The 17,920-nt window shown below is 44.4% G+C and overlaps 1 protein-coding gene across 6 annotated transcripts in view; it reads left to right on the top strand.

Annotated features, from left to right (window-relative positions):
* The window catches only part of LOC110521628 (SUN domain-containing ossification factor), a 68,742-nt gene that overhangs the window by 30,216 nt on the left and 20,606 nt on the right, over nt 1-17,920 (top strand). For 3 of the 6 annotated variants that reach the window (XM_036969394.1, XM_036969392.1, XM_036969391.1), the window contains exons 2-11: nt 7,353-7,470; nt 8,461-8,559; nt 8,625-8,983; nt 9,736-9,987; nt 10,330-10,507; nt 10,953-11,073; nt 15,661-15,785; nt 15,900-15,967; nt 16,308-16,415; nt 16,557-16,662. In XM_036969394.1, the coding sequence (XP_036825289.1) occupies nt 7,353-7,470; nt 8,461-8,559; nt 8,625-8,983; nt 9,736-9,987; nt 10,330-10,507; nt 10,953-11,073; nt 15,661-15,785; nt 15,900-15,967; nt 16,308-16,415; nt 16,557-16,662 (1,534 nt within the window). The remainder of the gene's footprint in view (nt 1-7,352; nt 7,471-8,460; nt 8,560-8,624; nt 8,984-9,735; nt 9,988-10,329; nt 10,508-10,952; nt 11,074-15,660; nt 15,786-15,899; nt 15,968-16,307; nt 16,416-16,556; nt 16,663-17,920) is intronic. The other 3 variants (XM_036969395.1, XM_036969393.1, XM_036969396.1) reach the window with 3 other exon arrangements.

Genomic DNA, 17,920 nt, shown 5'->3' with positions numbered 1-17,920 from the left:
GGATCAGCGGGCTTTGCAACTGCTATCCTGTGTTATTTATATCAAATCACTCTGGTAAAAACACACATACAGAACCATACAGTATATGCACCAAACAATACACACACACACACACACACACACACACACACACAGTGCTTGGTCTGTTAAGAGCTCTGCCCCCCTTGTGCTCAGCCGGAATCTTTTTGTCTGCTTGGCTGTGGCTCTGCCCTACTTTTAACAGCCCTGCTGGCATACTGCCTGGCCTGCACTCACTGTGGCCTGCTCACCGGTCTCTCTCTACCTCTCTCTCTTTACTCTACCTCTCGATTACTAAAACTTTATCCTTTCTGTATCTACCACTAATTCTCTCTCCTGTTGTTCTTCCACTGTTGCTGGCTCAGTAGATGTGCTATATGGATTATTCGAGTTTGGGTTTGATCTTTAATACGTACCTGAGCTCAGGAAGAAACAGCTGGACTCATGACCTTTTGAACGTCTCAGTCTAGTCTCTGTCCAAGTGTCCATGCATTTGGTGTCTCTAGGCATTGGAGACTTGGCAGTGATGGAGGGAAGATCCTTTGTCATCTAAGTTTGGTGTCCAATGAGGGAGAAAGTGGGAAAAGATGGTTTGTTAATAGGTATTCCACCAACATGCATTGTAGTGGTGTTCTCTACTGTCTCTACTTTGATGCTCCTCTCAGCACCATTCCCTCCTGCCTACCTCGTACCACCCACTGAACCCAGAGATTCCACCATCTCTAATCTGAGATCCAACTGCCGGCATCACAAGACTCCTCTCCAACCTCAGGGCCACACGCACATTGTTCTATTAACAGAACCATTTCAAATGGCATCAGCCTTCAGTCCTCGGGCTAATAACTGTGCTATTCAGTATGAATGCTGTTCTTGTATGACTTCCAATTTTAGTAACTGTCTTTCTCTAATATGGTATTCAGATAAATGTTAGCTAACAATGGCAGAACTAGATGTCTAATTATTTGTAGCGACGGTGCGCCCAACTTTAAAAAGTTAGCACAACGTTACATTTATGAGCACCAGAGTTTTTATTTTTAGTGTATGAGATGTAGCCTAAATGAATTATAGATACTTCTGAAGCACATGTGCCCTAGAAACAAGTGTGTAACCCTTTAAATATGTTTATTTATTATAAAAAGCTAAAATGTTGATACAAATAACTGTCATTGGAATATAATGACAGTCATTTGTGGAAAATGTAAGTTTCTACATGATGTAAAAGCACTATTTCCTTATTGATATCATAGACATTAAAACCAGTAGGTAGTGATAGTGTTGACGTCATCCACATATTCCTATGAAAACTCCCGATGGTGCAGGAAGCCGGAAGAATTTGAAGCGCGCCAAAATATTGCTAAGGATGATGGTGTTAGTGGCTGTAACTAGCAACGGACCATGGTGAAATTGGCTGTAAGAGTTTTTGACACGGCTAGGTTTCTACGTAGTAGCCGACCAGCAGAGCTTGGGACTTTATGCTCCAGACCCAACACTGGAGGCCTGATTGAGATGCGTTACATTGAACATCGTACACGGTCTCTTTTTAAGAACGTCACGTTTGAGATGATGACATGCAGGAGATCTGCCATTCATTCATTGCTATGATCATTGATGTCCTGAAGAAGCTGTCCCTTTTCCTCTCATTCTGTGCCCCCAGAATGTTTGGATATAGCCTACTGTTAAATGTAGCACTTTGTTGGCTAGCTATGTAATGAGGTAACGCACGTGACTGAACAAGGTGTTAAACTAGTGGTTTATGGCCCGTGAATAGTTTTAGAACAGCCCGCGACATGGTTTAACAATGATAAATGCGACCATCCCAATCCGCAACATAAAGAAAAACCATTTGAGAGCATATGCCATCAGAATGGTTGTGCTTTAGAGCCCTGGACGTCAAGTGCTCTGGAGGCTGAATGGTTCTGCTGCTGCTGTTCTGGTTCTTCTGTTAACTAAAACCAATTAGCCATTTAAAACTCTTACAGCAGCATCATAACCCAACCCATTACAAGCCAAAAAGTGTTACCATCCACCCAGCGACCTCAGTCCGTCAGTCTCCATGATGTACTTCATCCACAACGTGAAATAACAGCAACACTGTTTTCTGCCAACTGCCTCACTGCCAGCTAGTGGATGATCTATTCTCCCTCCTCTCCTTCCCTGTTATATTGGCTTCTCGCCACCTTCTCCATCTACCTGCTAACTGGTGAGTCCCTGTTCTCTCTCTCTCTCTTGCTCACTCTCTTTCTCTGCTGACACTATCAAATGAGAATAGGAGTGGTTGTATCAGTAGTAATGAGGTTAGCTGTGAGTAGAAAGGTGTGGTCCTGACATGCTATAGTTAGCTGTGGGTCATTTTAACACTCTTAATTCAAATCAAATCAAATTTTATTTGTCACATACACATGATTAGCAGATGTTAATGCGATTGTAGCGAAATGCTTGTGCTTCTAGTTCCGACAATGCAGTAATAACAAGTAATCTAACTAACAATTCCAAAACTACTGTCTTGTACACAGTGCAAGGGGATAAAGAATATGTACATAAGGATATATGAATGAGTGATGGTACAGAGCAGCATAGGCAAGATACAGTAGATGGTATCGAGTACAGTATATACATGAGGTGAGTATGTAAACAAAGTGGCATAGTTTAAAGTGGCTAGTGATACATGTATTACATAAGGATGCAGTCGATGATATAGAGTACAGTATATACGTATGCATATGAGATGAATAATGTAGGGTAAGTAACATTATATAAGGTAGCATTGTTTAAAGTGGCTAGTGATATATTTACATCATTTCCCATCAATTCCCATTATTAAAGTGGCTGGAGTTGAGTCAGTGTCAGTGTGTTGGCAGCAGCCACTCAATGTTAGTGGTGGCTGTTTAACAGTCTGATGGCCTTGAGATAGAAGCTGTTTTTCAGTCTCTCGGTCCCATCTTTGATGCACCTGTACTGACCTCGCCTTCTGGATGATAGCGGGGTGAACAGGCAGTGGCTCGGGTGGTTGATGTCCTTGATGATCTTTATGGCCTTCCTGTGACATCGGGTGGTATAGGTGTCCTGGAGGGCAGGTAGTTTGCCCCCGGTGATGCGTTGTGCAGACCTCACTACCCTCTGGAGAGCCTTGCGGTTGAGGGCGGAGCAGTTGCCGTACCAGGCGGTGATACAGCCCGCCAGGATGCTCTCGATTGTGCATCTGTAGAAGTTTGTGAGTGCTTTTGGTGTCAAGCCAAATTTCTTCAGCCTCCTGAGGTTGAAGAGGCGCTGCTGCGCCTTCTTCACAATGCTGTCTGTGTGAGTGGACCAATTCAGTTTGTCTGTGATGTGTGTGCCGAGGAACTTAAAACTTGCTACCCTCTCCACTACTGTTCCATCGATGTGGATAGGGGGGTGTTCCCTCTGCTGTTTCCTGAAGTCCACAATCATCTCCTTAGTTTTGTTGACGTTGAGTGTGAGGTTATTTTCCTGACACCACACTCCGAGGGCCCTCACCTCCTCCCTGTAGGCCGTCTCGTCGTTGTTGGTAATCAAGCCTACCACTGTTGTGTCGTCCGCAAACTTAATGATTGAGTTGGAGGCGTGCGTGGCCACGCAGTCGTGGGTGAACAGGGAGTACAGGAGAGGGCTCAGAACGCACCCTTGTGGGGCCCCAGTGTTGAGGATCAGCGGGGAGGAGATGTTGTTGCCTACCCTCACCACCTGGGGGCTATCAGATGACCGTGTTTAGTGCGCAGCTAGTTAGGCAACGCAGGACCTGCACCGAGCTACAGCAGGCTACTGGGACTGCCTTGCATCACTGTCAGTAGCACCTGAGTTAGTTACTGGCTACCAAAGATCTGTCTGAGTTTGGACACCTGTGCTTATGTGAGGTTTGTTTCTGTGTGTGTAGACAGACCAAAGGAGGGAGGAAAGTCAGTGCAGTGGTTGTATACCTTCATCAGACACGCTGGCAGGTTTATCATTCAATTCAGAACTGGGAATAAAGGTATCGTCAGTATTCATAAAGGAAACATCGAGTCCAGACAAAATGTGGTGCTGGTGTTGGGTGTGAAAGTCCGGGTAAGGACAGGTCAAATAAGCCAGGGATTGTTATCTTAAAGCAGGACGATGTAGCCCTCCATTCAGCCTCCCTCCACATCCTATCTCTATTGTTATGGTGAACACTGGCTTTGGTGTCGCTGTGTTTTCAGTGCAGTCTGTTGGCTAGGTCCTGAACTACTGTCTCTCCCTTTGGCCCTTTTGTGTGGCTCTAAACCTAACAGGAAATGTCAGGGGATTTGGCCCGGCCATAACCATAGCCTTAACTGGTGTTTTGTGTGTGTATTAGGCAGACGGAAAGAGAGGGAGAGCGAACAGGAGAATATTTGTTAGCCAGACATGCTCCGTGCATCGAGGCGAGCGGATCAGATTATCTGCAGTGAGTCACAGGCAGTGAGTCTGCTCAACCATGATGCCAAACCCTCTGAACGATGTGTCTGTCTTTTGTCCCAATGTGACACTAGGGGCCCGGAGTTTATCAGGGTCCAATCCCAAATCAACTCTTATAGCGTCTCAATAGTCTAAAGTAGCTTCCTGTTCCGGCTCCTCTCCTTCATCTGCACTGAACTGGAAGAACTGAACCGGTTCCTAGTGGGAGCTGGTCACCATATTACCTGCCCTGTAGTCTCAGATCAGTTCTGTAGTAGTTCCAGACCCCGCTGTGTGTCTCTCCACAATAAGCTCTGTCTGTATGAGATGTGGTAAGGTTTACATCTGCCTGTTGTGAAGAGTAGAAAACGCATGGAGAGGGGGAAGAAAAGAGATGGCGGAAGTAGGCTAGAAGAAGCGCTGAGTCAGTGTAATGCTTGAGGCTCTTCCCTCTTTACTGACATTGACGGACTACAGGAACAGACATCTCTTTTCTCCTCTCGCTGCCCCTCTCTGGGCTCTTCTCTCATTCCTCTCCCATCTCTGGTCTGTCACTTTCCCTGCTCAGGGGTGTAGTTTCCCCTAGATACAGGATGTTTCCCTCCCCAATCCTAAACGTAACCATTAGTGGGGGAAAATGCAAAACTAACCCTAGATCAGCATCTAGGGGCAACTCTTTCCCTGCCTGTTCCTCCCCCCCTCCACTCATTATATAACTAACAGAACTAGGTCACATACATTCCTCCCCAAAGCTGCTCCTTCAAGCAAAGGTTACTTCCTTTTCTTTCTCTAAGAGTAGGAATGTGCACCGACACTCGGCTCTTTTTTCATGTGTCAACACTCGGCTCTCTTTACAAGTAGTGTTACAGAAGGGGACAGGTAGGGCAGTTTCTAACTGGGTCATAACTTCCTACTTTGTATTCACAGAAGTGTTTCTCACTCCTGTAGCATGCAAAATATAGGAGGAGTTTTGAAGTAATTGGGGGGGTGCAGTGCGGACAGACCGGTGTCCCCACAACCAGACTAAAAGCTGGTAATCCCTGTCTTTATGCACACCTGGCCTCCTCCGTAGTCGTCAGCCTCCCTGTCAAACTGAACTGTTTTCAACACTATCATTCACACATTGTGTAGAGAAGAGCCTTGCCCACACTAGTGTCGTTTGCTGTTTTGGAGGATCAGGCTCTAGTCTAGGAGCTAGTACAACACCCACTACACAGAAAGCCAGTGGTAAACAGAACTGTCAATCATCTCTGTGGTTCCTGTCCAGGGGTTCCTCAGACATGTTGTGACAGACACTCCTGCCTTCACCTCTATCTTTACCGTGGCAGAAGTCTGTTTAGTCACGAGGTGTACCCTGAACTATAGGCCTATGTAGCTAGGTGTAGAAGTCTATTCGCTGTATGGCTAAAGGCTACGTCAGGGTATATGGCAGAGCCTACAGTTCAATGGGTTTGTAAGGTGACCTTCTACCCACTACTAGCCCCCTCATGGTGATGTTACCTCGTGTGGTATTTCACTAGTCGTTGGGTTTGAATAAAGTGGGAGAAGCCCAATTCCAAATCAACCCCCGATTGGCTAGGTGGAATTTGTGCCATTTATTACTCATACTTCTCAGATCCTCTTGGGCGGTTCCACGGCAGCGGAAGTGGAAAATGGTTTTGGTATCTCAGGTTGTTCTAGCAATTCTCACATCGCAACTTAATTGTGAGGAAGAATGTTTTCAGTTATTTTTACATTTTGTATCACACACCATTTTCTAGAAAATCATGATGAAAGTGTCTGTTATGGGTCCTTTTTAGACGTATACATGCCTCCTGAACGACCCTATGATCTGAACCGCACATGATATAGATCCCATCTCTTGATTTGGTACGTCTTGAGAGACAAAAACCATTCATCGATTTTCATGATGTCACCGAAATCGTGAAAATACATGATGTTTTGCCTACTTATAGGCCTGTCAACTTAACTTACAGTATACCCCCACCCCCTGGTCGCACATCTACCTTTCTCTCTCGTGTATGTGACATTTGGATGTATACATTGTTCAAAGCCATGGCTACGTCCACCGCAGGGTTCATATTTTGGTCTGGATCGGTGTAGGCTGCCTCTCACATTACCCACATCGCATCTCTCTACCGATGGATGATAGATCTGGGAGGGCTGGGTGTATGCAGGTACAAGATGTTGCCGCTATATGAATAGGCCCTCATTGCAACCCCAGCGGGACTGGAGGCTTGGATGCATTGTGTTCTGTATCAAAGGTTGATCAATGATTCGTTCATCAGTCTAGGTCAGGATAAATAGTGAAATTACAGACCTATGTTCTACATAATGATATTATATGCTGTGTGGGTTTGAGTGAAACCCTATAGACTTGCCAGTTGACAGGGTGTTAACGTGTGTGTGTGTGTGTGTGTGTCCAGCTCTGACCTGACATTGATGTTTGAGTGGTCAAGCAGAAGCTCTCAGGTTTCAGAGCAGGTTTTGCAGCATCCAGTTGTTGTTTAGATCCATACTGGTCTTCAAACAGGCCGGGAGAAAGTATTCATTATGTAACAAACATTCAAATGTTAAATACTGATTTTTAAAAAGTGAACATATTCAGGAAGCCCCATATCCATTGGTCCCTACACACACAAACCGCCGGGGACCCTTCCTCGTCTCCCACCACATCACCTCAGCCTTTACCCCTCACTGGGCCCACAGGTCAAGTCCACTGATGCGTAGTAACAACAATGATGAACCTGGCTTGTAAACACAGGACACTTGTGACACGTGAGATCATGTTCATATGTTGAGCCACAGGTACCGCAGTCGTAATGTGTGTTTCTGACTGCGTCTCTCTCTGTGTGTGTGTGTTCCAGGTACCCCAGTCATAATGTGTGTTTCTGACTGCGTTTCTCTCTCTCTGTGTGTTCCAGGTACCCCAGTCATAATGTGTGTTGTTCAGAGCACAGCTCGTCAGCTCCAGGTGTGTCTAGTGGTGAAAGCAGCCTCCCAGAGCATCATCATGAGCAGCACCACAGGACTGACCACAAGGTGAGATAGCTGTAAGACTTACCATTAGTTGTTATTGTGCAATAGACTTTCCCCCAGACCCCACTATGCTCCACTATTCCTCACGCAGTGTTTCTCTTCACAGCATTAGCCACTTTAAGACTAATCACTAGTGTTTTAGCCCATATCCACACAGCTCAGAACTGGCAATCTGAGGGAGAGGGGGGAGGAGGGCTGCTGTGTTAACCCTAATGTAGTCCTCCATTGTCTGTGAGCTGGTCTACTGTGAGCTGGTCTACTGTGTGTGTGTGTGTGTGTGTGTGTGTGTGTGTGTGTCTGTGTGTCCATAGCAATCAGACATACTGTCAGTCCATTTATAGAACAGTCTCTTGTTCTGTCCCTCAGTATAACAAAGTAACTTACTGTTTCTCAACCCGAGATGCTGATTCCCGTGTTTCTGGTGTTCCTCAGACTCTATCATTCTCTGTCATGTCTTACGGAGTGTTGGGTTGTAGTTTGAAGTACTTTCTACGCCAGACGTTAATAGTTACATGCATGAGGAATGTATATGGTGGGCTGACTGGCGGTTTGATAAGAAGTATAGACCTAGAAAGTTACTAAGTAAGGGAGAAGGCAATCACTTGGTTGCGGCCAGTGATACGGTTGGTTAGCTGTGGATTAGCGTGCGCCAAGGTCTGGTCAGAGGAAGGTGAGGGAACAGTTTATCACTTAACTTCCTGCCTAGCGACAAATATGTAGTGTTTAGGGGTGCAAGGAGGAGACTGCCTAAAGGAGGGTATAAATACTTGTGCTGGTCTTTGTCATTTTCAGCTGTTTGACCCAGTGGGTGAATAAACTTGGTTTGAGCTCTTCATAGTCGTCCATGAGTTTTACTGTTTATATAGAACCTAACAGGTGTAACAGGCTAGTCTACTTTCTGTGCACCTCAAACATCCTCTTCCGTGTGTGTGTGTGTGTGTGCGTGCGTGCGTGCGCACATGTGTTCTAACGGTGTGTGTGACTGTTCCCTAGGAGGAGTCGTCGTCGAGGACACACACACACACCTACGACGTGGAACTGGAGACAAAGAGGGCTACACTAGAGGAGCCCAACACACCCAACACTGAACAGGTAACAGAGACACACACACACACACACACACACACACACACACACGTGCAATGAGAATTGAATAGGTGTGTGTTTTCCAGACTGTGAATCAGAAGGAGCCTGTGGTGGTCTGGCCTGCCCCAGAACCACACCTGGATCCTGAACCCCCTGCTGCTGCTGCTGAGCCTCACTCACACAACACACACATCCACACAGACCCAGAGCCCGATACACAACCCACTCCCCTCCAGAACCAGGCTCCCTCATCCCCCTCCATCCCACCGCTCAGCGACGACCCAGCCCAGGGACCGGCCTCCACAGACCACACAGGCCCAGTCGAGACCCCCAGTGATGCACCGGCAGAACCCAGCCCAGCCCCCTCTACAGAAGACCCCCAACACACACCTACCTCAACCTCTTACATCCCTGCTCCAGCCCCATCCAGGTAAGATGAGAACTGTGTATTGTACGCATGATGTGTATGAGACGTTATGTCTGTTTATACAGCAGAATTATGTGTCCAAGACCATTTTTGTCCTTGGGCTCAATAAAGTATTTATCGTAAGAGGCGTCATTCAGTCTACCACTGTGAAAGATCCAGTTATCTAACTGGTCTTCCCTTTCAGCTGCATTCATTGTTTTTTTGTTTTACATTTTTACTTCACATTTTTCGTATGTTGCTATTTTTCTTATTGACTTGACTTTTTTCCCCGCCTCAATCTTGGGGGCCCCCGCTGCCCCTTTCTATACACCGTTTACTGCTGTAAACCTGCAGTTAACTTTGCACTGGTTCCTTCGTCAATAAACCTATCTGAACCTGGACTAAAACTTGGACTGGACTTGGTGGGAATAAGTGGACATGTTGGTTGTCTGCTAAACTGGACCTCTGGACAGATGGGGATTGCCAGACCTGATCAGATCAGGTGTCATTGGATCCTTGGATGGTTCTGCCATGGGGTTTACTGGCTAGTTTAGCGCTCTTTGTAGGACCTACTCAAAATGGCTGCCGAGATGTGGACACTTGCCTTTTACAATGAACATTTGACTCACCACAGCCTGGACTCGAGGAGGCTTACCATTCCGAAGACACCCCCCCCTCCAACCTCATCCCCTTTTCTCTCTCTCCCCCATCCCTCTCTTTCTCCTTCTCTCCTCCCCACCCCATCTGTCCTCTATCTCCCTCTTCCTCCCTCCTAGGGGCTCTTCCATAAATGGCATGTCCTTTCTTTCCCTCAGTTCAATAGAGGTTGCCAGATCTCATCCCGCGGTAGAGGATTCCCCTGTAGAAGTTGCCAGTGCTGAAGCCGATCCCTCTTTAGAGGTTGCCAGTGCTGGATCTAATTCCTCTCTAGAGGGCAATGTTTTCTCTGATTTCTCTGGCTCTCAGTGTGGGATGATTCCCCACAACCTGGCAACCCAAACCCCTCCTTTTGGCAGCCCGCCCACGAGGTGAGTACAGAGTTTGAATTGAACCAATCAGAAAGCAGAAACAGGTAAACAACCATGCAGGTAACCAATCGGATGCCAGACACTCCTCTCCGCTAAACTCAAACAACGACCGGTGGCCTTGTTCTCCTTTTCATCTTTTATTTTGTTTTCTTTTTTGCTTCTTTTCTGCTGTGTTGTTCATTACGGACAAACACACTGTTGATGGCATGGAACATGAATGGAAGGAATGTTATTGAAAGAAAATATTTTGTTTGCGTGCATCCAGACTGTGCATTAAATGTTGTTTTTCTCCCTTCATCCCCTCCCTCTCCGTCTTTCTCTCTCCCTCTCCTCTTTCCATAGTGGTGATGATGACTCTGTAGAGAGCCAGTCAGAACAGGGTCACAGTCAGGACGCTCCAGGTTCTGATGCTGATGTCCAGGTGTCTCTCAGCCCAGAAGACCCAGACCAGGGCCTACCAGAGCTGGACCAGGGGGGAAACACATCCTACAGGCACCAAGACACAGAACAAGACCAGCAGGTGAGAGGGAGTCCCACAACCTAGTCCCCACGCTGGTAATGTTATAGAGAATTGACTGTTATTTCTGCCACTGACTGTAAGTGTAATGAGGAGTGTAGAGGTTTGCGTATGAACATTGAGGACTGGGGCTACACATGGCTTGGCTGCCAGTCCTCCGAGTTGTTTCATTAATGTTTAATTCAATTAATGAACCCTCTGACTTTCTCTTACTGTAGGGAGGGGGGGGGGGGGGGGGGGGGGGGGGGGGGGGGTGAGAGAATGAGGGAAGCCCTGTCCAAGCCTTTTCCAACCGGATTGGCTGCAGACACACAGCTCAACTGGATTGGCTTTGTTGACTGTTCTGGGGTCTTTATAAAGGAATAATGTATATCAATTACAGCTCACTGTGTGTGTGTGTCTGTGTATAACATGTCTGTGTAACATGTGTGTCTCTATACCTGACAAGGCAGTGGATGAGGTAGTGGATGCCAGTGGTAAGGAGACTGACCCCTCAGTGCCCAGTAAGGAAGACATCCCAACATTCGACGAGTGGAAGAAACAAGTCATGGAAGTAGAGAAGGAGAAGAGTAAGAAACACACAGGGACATGTTTCCCTCATTAACATCGTAATCAGGAGAAGCTCAGTTACTGTGAAGAAGGGATGCTGTTTCGATACAGTAATTTGTCAGACAAATGAGTGCAGAGGCCTTGCATGGAAATCTCTGTCCTCCTTTCCAAGTCCCTCCTCCCCTTTCCTATCTCACTTCCCTCCATCTTCCTCCTTCCCTCTCTCTGTTTCTCTCCTTTGCCTTTCGTTCTTGCATCTCTTCCCTCTCTCCCTTCTCTCTCTGACTGAGGGAATTATGGGTATTGCAGCGTGTGTGTTGCGTAATCTCTCACTCTCTCTGTCCTCTTAGGCAGCACTCTTTTTCCACCATCACTAATGGCCCAGTCTACAGGAGCAGAAGGACACACAGACACACACAGACATCCATGAGTTACACTCTCACACTTACACTCTCAAACTCAACACACGCCTTAGCACGCCACGTGCACTCACACACACACATGCTCCCAGATTACACGCATGGGCACCCACACACTGTTAGGTCATAGACAGCATGGCAGAGTGAGTTAACCCATTGTTTTATTAGTCACCGAGCTAGAAACTGGACCTTGTGTAGATCTTCTGTCCTCAGCTTCACCATCAGACAGACAGATGGGGGAACATTTCCCTAGCCCAGAAACCCATCCAAACAACCTTCACATTTTTGGACAGAGAGGGTGACGATGGCACATGATCCAAGATGAGTTCTGAATAGTATAATTAGTGGTTTCACCTGGAGTTTTCCTCATAAACACAAGAAAACACTGACTGAACTGTCATGTTTAAATTATTGATATTTGAAAAGGGTGTATTTGGTCAAATATTAATGAATGCCTCCGTTCCAGATGTCAGTCCCAAAGGGCCCCTGTGTACACAACCTGCTCTGTCCCGCGTTAATGCTAACTTGTGTGTGCGCGGGTCGTGGAGTGTGTGCATACCTGTGCATGTAACATGCCTGCATCCTTGTTTTTTTATTTTCTGGAGAAAAAAAATGCATTTTAAGGTGGTTTACAACACACCGTCTCAGCCTGGCCTGCACACTGATAACCAATAGCAACTATAGAGTACAGGAATCAGACTAGGCTACTGATATAGCGACTAGATTATAGGAATCAGACTAGGCTACTGATATAGCGACTAGATTATAGGAATCAGACTAGGCTACTGATATAGCAACTAGATTATAGGAATCAGACAAGGCTACTGATTAAACAACTATAGATTATAGGAATCAGACTAGGCTGCTGATATAGTGACTATAGATTATAGGAATCAGACTAGGCTGCTGATATAGTGACTATAGATTATAGGAATCAGACTAGGCTGCTGATATAGTGACTATAGATTATAGGAATCAGACTAGGCTGCTGATATAGTGACTAGATTATAGGAATCAGACAAGGCTACTGATTAAACGACTATAGATTATAGGAATCAGACTAGGCTGCTGATATAGTGACTATAGATTATAGGAATCAGACTAGGCTGCTGATATAGTGACTATAGATTATAGGAATCAGACTAGGCTACTGATTAAACAACTATAGATTATAGGAATCAGACTAGGCTGCTGATATAGTGACTATAGATTATAGGAATCAGACTAGGCTGCTGATATAGTGACTATAGATTATAGGAATCAGACTAGGCTGCTGATATAGTGACTATAGATTATAGGAATCAGACTAGGCTGCTGATATAGTGACTATAGATTATAGGAATCAGACTAGGCTGCTGATATAGTGACTATAGATTATAGGAATCAGACAAGGCTACTGATTAAACGACTATAGATTATAGGAATCAGACTAGGCTGCTGATATAGTGACTATAGATTATAGGAATCAGACTAGGCTGCTGATATAGTGACTATAGATTATAGGAATCAGACTAGGCTACTGATTAAACAACTATAGATTATAGGAATCAGACTAGGCTGCTGATATAGTGACTATAGATTATAGGAATCAGACTAGGCTACTGATATAGCAACTAGATTATAGGAATCAGACAAGGCTACTGATTAAACGACTATAGATTATAGGAATCAGACTAGGCTGCTGATATAGTGACTATAGATTATAGGAATCAGACTAGGCTACTGATATAGTGACTATAGATTATAGGAATCAGACTAGGCAACTGATTAAACGACTATAGATTATAGGAATCAGACTAGGCTGCTGATATAGTGACTATAGATTATAGGAATCAGACTAGGCTACTGATTAAACAACTATAGATTATAGGAATCAGACTAGGCTGCTGATATAGTGACTATAGATTATAGGAATCAGACTAGGCTACTGATATAGCAACTAGATTATAGGAATCAGACAAGGCTACTGATTAAACGACTATAGATTATAGGAATCAGACTAGGCTGCTGATATAGTGACTATAGATTATAGGAATCAGACTAGGCTACTGATATAGTGACTATAGATTATAGGAATCAGACTAGGCAACTGATTAAACGACTATAGATTATAGGAATCAGACTAGGCTGCTGATATAGCAACTAGATTATAGGAATCAGACAAGGCTACTGATTAAACAACTATAGATTATAGGAATCAGACTAGGCTGCTGATATAGTGACTATAGATTATAGGAATCAGACTAGGCTGCTGATATAGTGACTATAGATTATAGGAATCAGACTAGGCTGCTGATATAGTGACTATAGATTATAGGAATCAGACTAGGCTGCTGATATAGTGACTAGATTATAGGAATCAGACTAGGCTGCTGATATAGTGACTATAGATTATAGGAATCAGACTAGGCTGCTGATATAGTGACTATAGATTATAGGAATCAGACTAGGCAACTGATTAAACAACTATAGATTATAGGAATCAGACTAGGCTGCTGATATAGTGACTATAGATTATAGGAATCAGACTAGGCTGCTGATATAGTGACTATAGATTATAGGAATCAGACTAGGCAACTGATTAAACAACTATAGATTATAGGAATCAGACTAGGCTGCTGATATAGTGACTATAGATTATAGGAATCAGACTAGGCTGCTGATATAGTGACTAGATTATAGGAATCAGACTAGGCAACTGATTAAACGACTATAGATTATAGGAATCAGACTAGGCTGCTGATATAGTGACTATAGATTATAGGAATCAGACTAGGCTGCTGATATAGTGACTATAGATTATAGGAATCAGACTAGGCTGCTGATATAGTGACTATAGATTATAGGAATCAGACTAGGCTACTGATATAGTGACTATAGATTATAGGAATCAGACTAGGCTACTGATATAGTGACTATAGATTATAGGAATCAGACTAGGCTGCTGATATAGTGACTATAGATTATAGGAATCAGACTAGGCTGCTGATATAGTGACTATAGATTATAGGAATCAGACTAGGCTACTGATATAGTGACTATAGATTATAGGAATCAGACTAGGCTACTGATATAGTGACTATAGATTATAGGAATCAGACTAGGCTGCTGATTAAACGACTATAGATTATAGGAATCAGACAAGGCTGCTGATATAGCAACTAGATTATAGGAATCAGACTAGGCTGCTGATATAGCAACTAGATTATAGGAATCAGACAAGGCTACTGATTAAACGACTATAGATTATAGGAATCAGACTAGGCTGCTGATATAGTGACTATAGATTATAGGAATCAGACTAGGCTACTGATTAAACGACTATAGATTATAGGAATCAGACTAGGCTGCTGATATAGTGACTATAGATTATAGGAATCAGACTAGGCAACTGATTAAACGACTATAGATTATAGGAATCAGACTAGGCTGCTGATATAGTGACTATAGATTATAGGAATCAGACTAGGCAACTGATTAAACGACTATAGATTATAGGAATCAGACTAGGCTGCTGATATAGCAACTAGATTATAGGAATCAGACTAGGCTGCTGCTATAGTGACTATAGATTATAGGAATCAGACTAGGCTGCTGATATAGCAACTAGATTATAGGAATCAGACAAGGCTACTGATTAAACAACTATAGATTATAGGAATCAGACTAGGCTGCTGATATAGTGACTATAGATTATAGGAATCAGACTAGGCTGCTGATATAGTGACTATAGATTATAGGAATCAGACTAGGCTACTGATTAAACAACTATAGATTATAGGAATCAGACTAGGCTGCTGATATAGTGACTATAGATTATAGGAATCAGACTAGGCTGCTGATATAGTGACTATAGATTATAGGAATCAGACTAGGCTGCTGATATAGTGACTATAGATTATAGGAATCAGACTAGGCTGCTGATATAGTGACTATAGATTATAGGAATCAGACTAGGCTGCTGATATAGTGACTATAGATTATAGGAATCAGACTAGGCTACTGATTAAACGACTGAATGATTGTGTTCTCCACATTAAGATGACCCAGTTTTCCTGGGACTCCCTGGAAAACAGTGGCAATTGCTACTGAGTGGACCATCCTAGCTAAAGAAATCAAATGAATGAGTTCCCTTAAGCGTGCGCACACAAACATCCACCTCCTAACCCCCCTTTCTTTCACTTCCAGCTCTCTCCCTCCATACCTCCTCCAGTGGCATCCCCCCTGTGAAGAAGGTGCAGAAGAACTTCAAAAACAACTATGCTTCTGTGGAGTGTGGCGCTAAGATGCTGTCAGCTAATACAGAGGCTAAGGTAACACACTCGCACGCGCACACAACTTTGAAGTCTTGCGCTTGGAGGACACAAACAGTCATTCCATTGACTCATATTTGCCATGTCATGCTCTCTCTCGTTCCCCGGTTCCAGAGTACCTCAGCTATCCTCATGGAGAATATGGACCTGTACATGCTGAACCCCTGCAGCAACAAGATTTGGTGAGAGACACGCACACACCTACATTCTAATTTTCTGAACAGTTGTCTGCCCTCTCCTTTCTTTTTGATTCCCCCCCCCCCCCCCCCCCCCCCCCCGGTCCTGTCTGCTCTCTGAAGCTGCAGGGCGACAACGTGGCTCAGTGCACTGCTGTTTTCCCCAGAAGCATACACATACACTAGTCCCCTTGTCAGCTCAGCACGTGTGACCCCAACTGCCAACCGTCTGCCCAGGCAGATGTCAAGGGGAGATGAGGATATTTGACAGAGCTGAAAGTTCTCACATTAATTTGCCTCTTCTAACTCTCTCTCCCCCACCTTCTCTCTCTCTGCCTCTCTCTAGGTTTGTAATAGAGCTGTGTGAGCCCATCCAGGTGAAACAGTTGGACATCGCTAACTTTGAACTCTTCTCCTCCACACCAAAAGACTTCCTGGTCTCCATCAGTGACAGGTATGCACACACCCTGAAAAATGTGAAAGTCCCATTTCGGTTGAATGCATTCAGTTGTGCAACTGACTAGGTAGCCCCTTTCCGGTTTTCCTCAGGACACGCCCCCCTTTGACCGCCCCTCTCCCTCCCTCTCTCTCTCAGGTACCCCACCAACAAGTGGGTGAAGTTGGGAACGTTCCACGCCCGTGATGAGCGCACAGTCCAGAGCTTCCCATTGGACGAACAGCTCTATGCCAAATATGTCAAGGTACACACTGACATTTATACACACACACACCTTATGTTCTTCTAACATTTATTTCCATTCAAAATCCTATTTTCCCTAATCCTTACCATAACCCTAACACAACCCTAATCCTTACCATAACCCTAACACACAACCCTAATCCTTACCATAACCCTAACACAACCCTAATCCTTACCATAACCCGAACACATAACCCTAACACAACCCTAATCCTTACCATAACCCTAACACATAACCCTAATCCTTACCATAACCCTAACACAACCCTAATCCTTACCATAACCCTAACACACAACCCTAATCCTTACCATAACCCTAACACAACCCTAATCCTTACCATAACCCTAACACAACCCTAATCCTTACCATAACCCTAACACATAACCCTAATCCTTACCATAACCCTAACACATAACCCTAATCCTTACCATAACCCTAACACGACCCTAATCCTTACCATAACCCTAACACAACCCTAATCCTTACCATAACCCTAACACATAACCTTAATCCTTACCATAACCCTAACACATAACCCTAATCCTTACCATAACCCTAACACATAACCCTAATCCTTACCATAACCCTAACACAACCCTAATCCTTACCATAACCCTAACACATAACCCTAATCCTTACCATAACCCTAACACAACCCTAATCCTTACCATAACCCTAACACATAACCCTAATCCTTACCATAACCCTAACACATAACCCTAATCCTTACCATAACCCTAACACAACCGTAATCCCTAATCCTAATCCTTACCATAACCCTAACACAACCGTAATCCCTAATCCTAATCCTTACCATAACCTTAACACACAACCCTAATCCTTACCATAACCTTAACACACAACCCTCATCCTTACCATAACCCTAACACATAACCGGAATCCCTAAACCTGATCCTTACCATAACCCTAACACATATCCCTAAACCTGATCCTTACCATAACCCTAACACATATCCCTAAACCTAATCCTTACCATAACCCTAACACATATCCCTAAACCTAATCCTTACCATAACCCTAACACATATCCCTAAACCTAATCCTTACCATAACCCTAACACATATCCCTAAACCTAATCCTTACCATAACCGTAATCCCTAAACCTAATCCTTACTATAACCGTAATCCCTAAACCTAATCCTTACTATAACCCTAACCCCTAAACCTAATCCTTACTATAACCCTAACATGTAACCCTAACCCCTAAATGTAATCCTTACCATAACCCTAACCTTA

The sequence above is a fragment of the Oncorhynchus mykiss genome, chromosome 30, assembly GCF_013265735.2.
Source record: "Oncorhynchus mykiss isolate Arlee chromosome 30, USDA_OmykA_1.1, whole genome shotgun sequence".
NCBI classification, from domain to species: domain Eukaryota; kingdom Metazoa; phylum Chordata; class Actinopteri; order Salmoniformes; family Salmonidae; genus Oncorhynchus; species Oncorhynchus mykiss.
Note: the sequence above shows the minus strand (reverse complement) of the source record. Positions and strands in the feature narration are given on the sequence as shown.